Source organism: Trachypithecus francoisi, unplaced genomic scaffold (assembly GCF_009764315.1).
Source record: "Trachypithecus francoisi isolate TF-2019V2 unplaced genomic scaffold, Tfra_2.0 Lachesis_group5, whole genome shotgun sequence".
Lineage (NCBI taxonomy): Eukaryota > Metazoa > Chordata > Mammalia > Primates > Cercopithecidae > Trachypithecus > Trachypithecus francoisi.
The window spans coordinates 43,833,490-43,846,137 of NW_022681470.1; the positions used below are offsets into that span (position 1 = coordinate 43,833,490).

Genomic DNA, 12,648 nt, shown 5'->3' on the forward strand with positions numbered 1-12,648 from the left:
AAGATTAATGCAAACTCATTATATTTTGTGTTATGTTTATGGCATCAAACTCTAGGATATGAGGTATGTCTGATTATATGCCAGTAATCCCAACAGGATTCACTATGTTATATAATATATTAACTATTATATTAACTATAATGAAATTCTAATTGTTATAAAGTCAGTATCTATTTTTAAATTCACCCCAAATAAAAATACACTTAACCATACATTCACTGACATTATTTTTCTTGTTTAGTCACATAACTATGTTTATTGTCATCACAATACCAACTAAATGTGTCTCTTCTAGAAACGTGCTTTATGGATGAATGATGATGAGCTTAAAAAAACTACAAATTCATAGAGCATGTTGATATATAGAGAATCTTCAGTTATTTTACTCTATAGAAAGGGAAGATCAAAGAAGATAATTCTGTCATTTTTGCCTAAAATTTCTCAACAGAGCTGAGATTGGGACACAGGTTTTTTAACATTGCTTCCAAGCCTTTCCCTTGAACACACACCATTCCCCTTAGCCCTTGGTTTTCTTAGTCATCCGCTTGCTTATGTAAAAATGGAAGTTTTCTTTGTGTATACTTTATTCTATTTGTTTTACGTTACTATTTGGATTGCACCAGCTCCTTATGTAGTTTTCACAGCATGTGGTCTACACTCCACATTTTAACAACTTCCTGGTAGTTTTGCAATATTTTATGTAGATTTGGTGGTGTTGGGGTTACCAGATAAAATACAGAATACCCAGTTAGATTTTAATGTTAAATATGTATGTGAATAATTTATATATAATTCTTGCAGCATTTAGGACATACACTAAATAATTATTTGTTGATGATCTGAAATTCAAATTAAACCAGGCATCCTGTATTTTGTTAGCTAAATTTGGCAACTTTAGGACGTATGCCTCTTCCTTTTAAATTATTTTGCATTTTCATCTCCCTTCTGTCTTTTGTTCACTCTTTCATTCACTTAGGCTTACTGAGTACTTGCAATGTGCTTGGTTCTGCACTCCAGCCTGGGCGACAGAGCCAGACTCCATCTCAAAAACAAAAATCAAACAAGCAAACAAGAATATGAGTTTATTGTCGGTGTTTGCATTTGGAGAATAATAGTTGTACACCACCATGTCTACTCCTTTGTTCATTTCATGCCCTTTGAAAGAAGAGTTATAGACAGTTTTCATGAAACAACATAAGGAAATATAAACTATCAATCATTCCCAAATATGGCATTATATAAACCAGTTTTTTTGAGATACCTGAAAATGTTTGAAGCTAAAATGATTTTAAATTAATGATGTTTGGAAAGAACTTTAAATTTTTTTCATAGTGTGTATTTCATTTAAATTACATTTTATTCATTTTTATGTATTCAATTGAAAAAATGTATATGGGGCATTAATTTCAGTAAAAAAATTTGTCAGTTCAGTCAGTTCGCAGATTCATTCAACTTTATGATTTACAGGCCAATATTGCTAAAAATAATTTCATTTCAGACTGAATTTACTGAATTGAGTAGTGCTTTTTCAGAAAAAGTCCTTACAAAGATAGATCTGGTTTACCTCCCTCTGGTTGTTTCCAATTTTTAGAATAATCATATGTTTGGAATGAAAAGTTAAAACATTTATCACAAATTGTGATCATTTTGGTTCATAAGGTCTTCCTTAAAATTCCTGTTTTAAAGAATGCCAACTGAATTTTTATCCATAATTTATTTAAAACATTAATTAAGCACATTTCTTTTTAAATTTTGCAACCCCCATGCAAAAAAAAAAAAAGATTTCTATCTAATCTAGATATTACGTTGGAAAAATGTTACATTTGTTTACCCTATGATGATTTTGTTTATATAAATTAAAATTTGGATGTTTTGGAATTAAAGCAATTTCTCAACCTAAAATCAGTAAAAGTGCACTATTTTTCTGCCTACTACTTCACCTTGCCGACTGTATTTTGAAAACAGAAGAAATTATAGTATGATAAAATTTCCCTCATGTGTTTACTGCAAAATAGTTGTGTACCTGTAGAAACAAATTTTGGAGAACTTGTTATTAGTTATATGACTCCTTTCCTGTTTACTTTTGTGTTTATCCTACTTACTGTGACATACACCATCTGGAAATAAGAAAGACATGAGTTAATTTAGGCTAGAGTTCAAAACACAGACATCCAAATATTTGTACACTGAATCTGTGTGATGTATTTATAAAATGGCCACTACAAATATCCAAAGCTGACCTGCTTTAAGGAAATGTTACATAATTCTAAAACAGAGTTATGTTTCCACAACCATCGGATAACCCCATTAATTCACAAGTTTAGAAACCTTGTATGTTTTAAATTATGGGAGGATATTCTTCCGTAGTGGCATTTATCCAATGCTCTATGACATTTTAGTAGATGTTATACAATAAATTGGGTTCCAGTTCAAATAAATTTGGGAAAATTTACAACTCGATTTCCCTCTTCAGATACAATGAGATACCCTAATGAGTTTAAGTCCTACTTAAAGCTGCTTGAGGATAGTACTTTAAAAGGAGACTGGCTTGCATTTGAATCTCAGTTGGATCCTTTACTAGCAGGCCATCTTAGGCAGTCACTTAGCATAAGCCTCAATTTACTTACAAAATAAAAATAACAATGGTACCCATGTTATAGAGTATTTGGAGGATTGGTAAGCATTTTCATATAAAGTGCTGTCAGTGGGAGCCATAGGAAGGAGAATAGGGAATGCGCAATGTAATTGGCTAGTACTTTAAGTTGTTGAATTTTGTCTTTCTCAACACATGACCTTATTTAATCATGGCACTCTTATTTTGTATATGAGACATCAGTTTATATCTTGCATAACTATGCTTTTCGCAACACAGTTAGGAAATACTACTTTCTGGTTTGGCTTGTTTTTTTTTTTTTTTTTTTGTGACATGGATGAACTTAGTGGATATTATACTAAGTGAAATGAGACAGACACTACATGATCTCACTGTTATGTGTAATCTAAAAGAGTTGAACTCAGAAGTAGAAAATAAGATGAGGATTACCAGAAGCTGGGGGGGATTTGGGGAGGAGGCAGTAGATGGAGAAAGAGGCAACCTTGCTCAAAGGGTACAAAGTGTCAGTGAGAGAGGAGGAATAAGTTCTGGGTGTCTATTGCACAGCATGGTGCCTGCAGTTAGTAATAATGTATATTTCAAAATAGTTAAAAGACAGGATTTAGATGGACCACAAAGAAGAGATAAATATTTGACGTATTAATATGTTGTTAGTTAGCTTGATTTGATCTACAATGTATGCACGTAACGAAACATCACATTGTACCCCGTAAATATACACAATTATTTGTCTACAAAATAAAAATTGTTGTAAAAATAAAATAATTTATCTTGAAAGTGGGAACAATGGTGTTTAGCTACAAACTAAAGCTGGGAATTGGTCCACATGATTTTTCTTTCAAATGCCCTCACTCTTGGATTTAAGAAAGGATAAAAGGATACTATTAGTTTTTGGTAGAATACTCTTAGTTAGTCATGCCACTTTCTAAAGTAATAGTGCAACACCGTGCTTAGGGCTTAGACCTTTTGAACCTGGCTTGGAATCTTTTGAATCTGTTTGAAATCTGTTTGAAAATAGACAATTTATTTTACCTCTGTGAGCCTCAGTTTCCTTATCTTTAAAATGGCTGTCTCTTTTGTAGGAGTCATGTAAGAATAATAAATCTTATGTATGAAATTTCTGATACATAATTGACTCAAAATAAATGGAGTCACCATTAAGAGAAATATCAGTAACCAACTAATGAATTATAACTTTTTAGTAAAATATTTAAAAATGAATTTAAGCCAAAGGCTCACTAATTTTACCGTTAAGATGTTCACATATATAATTGTTAAACTAAAAACTTCAGAGGAATAAATATTAAAATTGGGCTCGACAGTCTCTTTATATATTTCTTATGTCTTTATATTCCAGGTTCTGTGATAGATAGTCTAGTATCTTGGCTGGTGGCAAAGTGCATTCTCACTACTGTTTATAAATACTTATTAAGAAAACAGAATTGATCTACAGATAATTATTTAAAGAACTATTTCTCTTCTCTCTCCTTATTGCCCTATAAGTTAGCCTTGGACACAGCCAGCCTTTATTATTTAGCCATATTACCTTATCCTTGTCTTTAAAAATAGCTTTATTTTTAGCATATTTGGTTTTATTCAAGACAGTTATTCACATCTTTCCTCTTTGCTTGCCTATTCTGGGCAGTATGAATTGCCTCAGACATAAAATTTATTCTTCTTTATTTATAAGCATCACTAGTAAGTGTTTGTAACATTTATCTGTTTTTCAGTATTTTAGAAATGGGAATTTTTAATAGATGTGAGGAAACAGATGACTTTATTAACTATAGAATGTTAGAAGGATATTAATGTTTCTTTAAAGTATTAGTAACTATACCAAAGTCTTATTTTTTCACTTTACATTGAATAAAATATTGTGACTGTCTCATTGGTGTTTTTACTTCAACCTTTATTTATCATGAGGATTATGGATTTAATTGGCCAGGAAGAATTTAAATATTTGCTTTCCTTTTTTATGCTCTTAAAATGTAATAAGTAAAACTGACTATAGGAGAATTATAGTATTATTCTTATTAGAAACATATGGAGGGAAACTAACATACACTAGGTTCCTACTGTGTGCTAAGCATGTATGTATGTACCTAGGTATTAAGTCAGAGATCCTTATTCATATCTGGTGTGACCATCTTCACTTTATTCTACTACCATAGGCCTCCCTCTTGGGCTTTGCCAGCCTTCTTCCTAACAGCAGGAGGAAACAAGAGTGTGGACAAGGGAACAGAGCACAACAGCTGTATGGCATTTTATCCAGATCAATTCAAACCAGTTCAATTCTGGTCATGTTTTATTTTCCTGGCAAGTGAATTAGGAGCACCACACATAAATGTGAAGTGTAGTGTGTTATCAGTATTATTTTTTCACAAAATTAATGATCTGTAGGTCCTCTTTTTCTTCAGAACCCTTGCCATCTCATCTGTTCTCCTCCCATACTGTCCTCAGACTGCAGGCTCCTTGCTGTCCTCAAACATACCCAGCCTGATTCTGCCTTGAGACCCTTGCTTTAGCTCCTCCCTCTCCCTGGTAACTTCTGGATCCCACCCTCCCAATCTTTAGATGGTCTGTTCCATATCATTATTCTTATTTCAGTGTAAGGTTTTCTTCTCAGAGGCATCTCCATTGACCACCTACCTGAAGTTACTCCTTATTATAGTGTCCTTGCTCATTTTCTTCATTGCATTTATCACTTTATGAACTGCCCTCTTAATACATTTATTTACTTATTGGCGGTGTACTCGCAATATAAGCTCTATCAGAGCAGAGCATGTATCTATCTTGTTCAGCATCTGGAATCATATCTGAATGGTAGTAGACAACATATATTTGCTGGGTGTGTTGGCTGGATGATTTCCTTGGACTCCCACCTTGTGGTGGAATGCACACTCACCCCCAAGAGAGGCAGCCTGGGAACGATACAGAGTCTGCCACCTCCCAGCTATGTCACCTTCGAGGTGACTCTTCATTGGCTTCACCCTCCATTTACAGATGTCCTCTGCCTCACCTGTCTGTTATAAGAATTAAACAAGACTATGCATGAGGAAATGTTGAGAGACCTGTAAAGACCTACGTAATGTAAGATAATACTATTAAAGTGATCATAGCTTAGAGTTAATACCAGGACCTGAACTAAGTGCTTTCCATGCATTGTCCCCATAAATCCTTGCAGCAACCTTATTTGATAATCCTGATGTTACAAATGAAGAAACTAAGACTTAAGGGTAATAATTACAATTGCTAAAGTTGTATTTAGCATGCCCAGCTCTATTTGTCTCCAAAGCCTGAGGGCCTAATCATATGAAATTCTTTCAAATTTGAAACCAACATTTTTAGATGATAAATACTGATGAATGATCATTTAATTCATTCTTGTTTTTCTTTTATGTTTTTAAGATCCTGATGAATTTGAGCGAATATATGAACCTCTGGATGTCAAAAGTAAAAAGATTCATGTAGTGGACAGTGGGCTCACATTTAACCTGCCGTATCCCTTGATACTGAGACCTCAGAGAGGGGTTGATCTCATCATCTCCTTTGACTTTTCTGCAAGGCCAAGTGACTCTAGTCCTCCGTTCAAGGTAAGAATTCCATTCTCTACCACATTCTCTTGCTTGCCTTATAGATTTCTTAGTCTCTTTGACTGCAGTTTCTTATTCCTTTAATGTATTTTCTACATCTTTATGAGTAATAATTCTAAAATGCAAGCATGATTCAATCAGTCTCCTGCTTAAAGAAACTTTTAAATGATTCTCATGAGCTCAATAAAGGTCAGAGCCCTGAGCAGGACAAGAATAATACAGTGGGTCTGAACTTTAGAAAGGAAATGAGGCTGAGATTTGGGAGTTAGCAAGTAAATGATCATTAAAACAATGCATGGAGAGGGTATACCCTGAGAAGAGAAGTGGACATAAATAGTACTTTAAAGAATGCTATCAAAGGGAAAGGAGAACAAAGGAAGTGTGTAGTATTATGAAAATTGAAGATATGTAACAAGGAGGTTTTTTGGTGAACTGGACAAGGCCAGTTTCAATAGGGCTGTGAAGGCAGAAATCAGACCGGAGTGGTTTGAGGGATGAGTGGGAGTTAAAAAAAAAAAGAGACAATTCTGTAGATTGTTCAGGGAAGGAGATGGACTGTATCTGTAAGAGGATGTGGGGAAGAGGAAAACTGTGTGTGTGGGTGGTCGGGGGTGGGTTGTTAATAGAAGAGACAAGCATGTTTACATACTGATGGCTAGAAGTCGTTAATGAAGGTATTACTGAAGAGAGGAGAGATGAGATATAGGATGAAGTCACATCTCTGGGAAGGATGTAAGGGTGGGAAGTGGGAAAGGAATCAAGGACACAAGTGGGGAACAGTTTTGAAGTGTCCACGCTAGGGGAAAATGGCAGCAGATAAAAGATTTATCATTAGGTCTGGAAAAAGGAAGCTAAGGAAGTACTCATGTGATGACTTCGAAGTTTTGTAGGTATTAGGAGTCAAGGTTAACTTGTGAGGATAAAAATATGGAGGTAGTGGAGTCAGGCATGTGGGGTGAATAAAAGTCCGCCTCTATGAAGAAATGAGAAAAGCTTCTGAATGTGGCAATATGGAAAGATTGCTGGGCCGCACTTTGGCCTCACCCTCAAATAAATACGCTTTGTTCCCCCTGCCTGGAATACTCCAAACATTCTTTAGACACAGCTCAAGTGTTGTCTTTCTTGACATCTACCCATATGGCTAAAGTGCATAGGACTCAGTTAATTCTTCAAATACAGCAATTATCATAGTATATTGTATGTTTTTGCTTACATATATATTGCTTTCACTCTCTGTGAACTCTTTGTGACTAGAACTCTGTTCTCTGTCTGTGTTTATTTTGTTTTAATCATTTGGTCCTAACTGTCATTGAGGTGCTGGCCAAAACATGAGTATATAGGATTTTTTTGTAGGTGAATAAATAAAATGATGTATGAAAGATGGAGTTATTATTTTGATTTTATAGATTAAGAAGTGGCAATTCATAGCAATTAAATGAAACAGTTCATGACCTCCCAACCAGGTGGAATCAGTAATAGCCCAGGTCCTCTGACAGCATATCTGTTTTTTTCTCTATCATATGATGATTAAACTGCTCTCAAGAGCAATAATGGTTATAATAATAACTCTTAAATATATAGAAAACCTTATGTGTTCAAAGTGCTTTCATATTTCATTTTTGAGGTAGTAAAGGTATTCAGACAAAGAAGCAAGTATCAATGAGATAAAATCTTATCAACAAATCAAATAATTTGTGGAATGAGCACAAGTCCACAACCTGGCTGGGGAAGTGCTAGTTGAGAAATGTAGCTCCAAAGCTACAGAATGAGAATTTCTTACCCTTTACCAGCTGCCTCCTTTGTGCACACTGTTCGTGAACTATTTTCTGTGTGGTGTGCTGTGTGCAGCAGTTAGTGGGAAAATATGGTTCCTGATCTCCCATAACGTTTTGTTTTTTTGGGGAGCAAAGACTTTTATTCACAAGAGCCACTTGGAGGGGAATTGAGAAGCTTACTATTAAGTAGTCATTCATACAACTTTACATAAGTATGTGTATTATAGGGGATAAATATAAGAATAGATTGGTGCATACTGGAATTAATAAACAGGGTAATAAATGAAATAGGGTGAAAACAGCACAGAGATGGCAATGAGCACATCTAAGGGGCTGGAGTGATCTCATTAGAAGCGACAGATATTCAGCTCCCTTAAAAAGGCTTAAGGAGAGAGTTTAAGATAGGACAATAGAAAATGGAGAATCAGGGGAGGATTTCAGCAGACAAATGACTTCATGACATTGGAATTTTAGGATGATTAATCTGAAAATGGAAAGTAGGATGAGTTGGAGAATGGAAGGCAAGGAATTAACATTAAGAGAAATGTATTGTAATCCAAGCACAGGATAATGAAGTATTACTGCACCAGAGTGGGTGACTATGAATTTGATGACCTACAAGAAACAATGGGGAGGTGGGTTTCAATGGATGACTTTAAGATGATAGCTTAGAAGCTGGTTCTAGTGGTGGAAGACACTGTATTATTCATTTCACCAATGGGGGTATAAAATGTCAAAGCCATCATTTTATGTATGAATCAGAGCTCCACCACCTTAATGAGTTGAAGGAGGTTTTGGAATATCACTTTGTATCTTTAAAAAGAATCATTATACTTTGCAGTAGTGTTTAAATGTTGACTCATTATTTGTGATTAAGAATATATACTTGTAAAATGTATGAACATTTGGTTTATAAATGCAGTACTTCCAGACAACAGCTGTTAATATTTTGGTATTTTCTTCTAGTCTCTTTTTGTGGGGGGGGTGTGTGTGTGTCTGACTACCAGGGTCATATAGTTTTGCATTCTGTTTCTTTCTACTTACAACTGTATTATGAGCATTTCTTATGTCATTAAATATTTTTAAAAACATAATTATAAAAACACATAAGATAAATATAAAAGAGATAGATATGTTTATAAAATAAAATAAAAATATATACTATCTCTGTATACAGATATGTGAGAATTTATTTAACAATGCTCTATTTTCAACTTTTAGATTATTGTTATCTTGCCACCTTTTCCTATAATCATTATCCTTGCACATGAATCTTTAATCACGTTTTAATTATTTATTAAGTTGGTTTCTAGATGTGTATCATTTTATGACTTTTAGTAAATATTTTCAGATTGATTTCTAGAGAAGCTTCACCAATTTACATTATATCTAATTACATATGTGAGTCTATTTTACATGCCTTTGCTGGCAGGAAAAAATATTAAAGACAAAGTAAAAAAAAATTTATACAATATGATGGGAAAAAAACCTCACATTTATGCTTCAGTTTTCTTCCTTTGTGAGACTGAATGGTTTGTCATGCTTATTATATATTGATGTTTCTAAACTACTTTTAATTGGATTATTTGTGATGTTCCTATTAATAAACACTTTTTTTATGTCTTAAGAATATTAAAGTTTGTCTTATTTTTGCAAATATAACCTAATATGTCATTTGTATTGGGACTTTTGTTGCTGATGATTTTATTGTTTCAAATATTTATGTAGGAACTTCTTCCACTGTTTTTATTCTTTCTTATAATTTTTAAATTGTTTTCACTATCTTTTCTCTTTTTCATATTAGTTTAAATTTTTTTTATTTTTAATTATTTATGGATGCAGAATATGTGTACATATTTATGGGATACATGCCAAATTTGATACAATCATTTGGGGAATGATCAATTAGGGTAATTGGGATATCCATCCCCTCAAGCATTTATCACCTCTTTGTGTAACATTCTAATTCCGTTCTTTTAGTCATTTTGAAATATAAAATAAATTATTGTAAACTATAGCTACCCAATTGTGCTACTGAACACTAGATCTTATTCCTTTTACCTTATTGTATTTTTGTACCCATTTTCCATTCACTCTTTATTTCCCCTTTCTACTATCCTTCCCAGCAGATGGTAACCATCATTATACTTTCTATTTCCATTATTTCAATTGTTTTTAGTTCCACATGTGAGTAAGAACATGTAATATTTGTCTTTCTGTGCCTGGATTATTTAACTTAACATAATGTCTTCTAGTTCTATCCATGTTATTACAAGTGACAGAATTTCATTACTTTTTATGTCTGAATAATATTCTATAGTGTGTAGGTATCACATTTTCTTTATTCATTCATTTGTTGATTGATGCTTACATTGATTCCATATCTTGGCTATTGTGAATAGTGCTGCAATCAGCATGGGAGTACAGATATCTCTTCAGTATACTGATTTCCTTTCTTTTGGATATATTCCCAGTAGTGAGATTACTGGATAATATGGTAGTTCTATCTTTAGTTTTTGTAGGAACCTCCATATTGTTTTCTGTGGTGACTGTACTAATTTACATTCCATAACCATGTAGGAGGGTTCCCCTTTCTCCATATCCTCATCAACATTTGCTATTTCCTATCTTTTGGATAAAAGCCATTTTAACTGGGATAAGATTGAATCTTATTGCAGTTTTAATTTGTATTTCTTTGAGGATTAGTGATATTAAATATTTTTTCATATTCCTGTTGGGCATTTGTATGTCTTTTTTTGAGAAATAGCTATTCAGATCTTTTGCCCATTTTTAAATCCGATTGTTTTTCCTATTGAGTTGTTTGATCTTCTTATATATTCTGTTTATTAATCCCTTGTCAGATGGATAGTCTGCAAATATTTTCTCCCATTCTGTGGTTCATCCCTTTTCTTTGTTGATTATTTCCTTTGCTGTGCAGAAGCTTTTTAGTTTGATGTGATCCTATTTGTTCATTTTTGCTTTGGTTGCCTGTGCATCTGAGGTCTCATTCAAGAAATATTTGCCCAGATCAGTGTCCTGGAGTGCTTTACCAATGTTTTGTTCTAGTAGTTTTATAATTTTATGACTTAGATGTTAGTCTTTAATTGATTTTGATTTGATTTTTGTATATGTCAAGAAATAGCAATCTAGTTTCATTTTTCTGCTTGTGGATATTCAATTTTCCCAGAACCATTTATCGAAGAGACTATCCATTCCTCAGTGTATGTCCTGGGCAACTTCATTGCAAATGAATTGAACTGCAAATGGGCGGATTTATTTCTGGGTTCTCTATTCTGTTTCATTGGTCTATATGTCCGTTTTTGTGCCAGCATAATGCTGTTTTGGTTACTGTAGCTTTGTAGTATAATTTGAAGTCAGGTAATGTGATGCCTCTAGCTTTGTTCTTTTTGCTCAGGATTACTCTAAGGGTATTCAGAGTCTTTTGTGGTTCCATATAAATTTTAGGATTTTTTTTCTATTTCTGTAAAGAATGTCACTGGTGTTTTGATAGGGATTGCATTGGATCTGTAGATTGCTTTGGGTACTATATTCTTGAAATTCATTCTTACCAATATCAGTTAAATAGAGATTGATATTTTGATATTTTAATTTTTGTATTATTCTTCTAAATATATGTATCTCATTAATCTTTTTGAATACATTGCATTTGTAATAACACAATCCCCCATAGACTTTTTTGGCATTTATTTTGTTATGCTTATTATATCATATACTATATGATTATTATAGGGCACAGGATTTTTTTTTTAATCTGTTGTGTTTCATTCATCCATCTGACAATCTGGCAATTCTTATGTCAGTACCATACTGCATTTTAATAACTGTAGCTTTATTATATGTTTACTATATTAGAGAGCATGTCTCCAGTTACTGCTTCTGTGGTACATATAGGCATTTCTACCTGCACATTTTCTTAGATATGTCTTAAAATCATTTTTTCAATTCTTTTTCCCCATGCCTTTCTCCAAATTTATATACTTCCTTTTATTATTTATTTATCATAACATGAAACCTACCATTCTGGAAATAATGAATTGTATTTTCAGAGATTTAACATAAAGTAAATTGCAATATATTACACATAATATAGTTTTTCTTGTAGCTAGGTATGTACTTCAGCAAGTTCAAAGTAAACAAAATATTTTTTTTCAGGCTGACGTGGAATGTTAAAAGTGCTTTAAACCTGTAAGTGTTGTTATTAAAGTATGTATTCCTAAATGAGTCTAAAAGATTGCCAAAGTAGAATTGTTAAATTGATTAAAATGTTATACTATCAATGCTAAAGTAGAATATTTGTTTTATGTATAAGATAGCAAGATTTGAAAATTTGCAAGGCATCTACATGAAGTTCTTTTGATAGCGGGGGAGAATCCCTAATGTAATAATTGGATATATGCAATATGATTTTATTAAGGTAATTAAATAGCAAATAATTTCCTATTTTTGAGACTGAAATATGGACACTGCCTTTCACAAAATATTAGACCATAAATGCTGGGCAAAAAATTAGAAATATTGACTTTATTTCACATTTGCAGATAATTCTGGCCCTTCATATAGTTAAATGTCATATTTTGTTAAGAAGATATAGAAAGATGAAGATCATGTCTTTTGATAAAAGCAACCAAAATTTATGTTGTTTCTG

General features: G+C 33.0%; 1 protein-coding gene across 5 annotated transcripts in view; it reads left to right on the top strand.

Moving 5' to 3' along the window:
• The window catches only part of PLA2G4A (phospholipase A2 group IVA), a 148,636-nt gene that overhangs the window by 119,471 nt on the left and 16,517 nt on the right, over positions 1–12,648 (top strand). For all 5 annotated transcript variants that reach the window (XM_033196868.1, XM_033196870.1, XM_033196867.1 and 2 more), the window contains one exon: positions 6,023–6,207. In XM_033196868.1, coding sequence (XP_033052759.1) covers positions 6,023–6,207 — 185 coding nt within the window. The remainder of the gene's footprint in view (positions 1–6,022; positions 6,208–12,648) is intronic.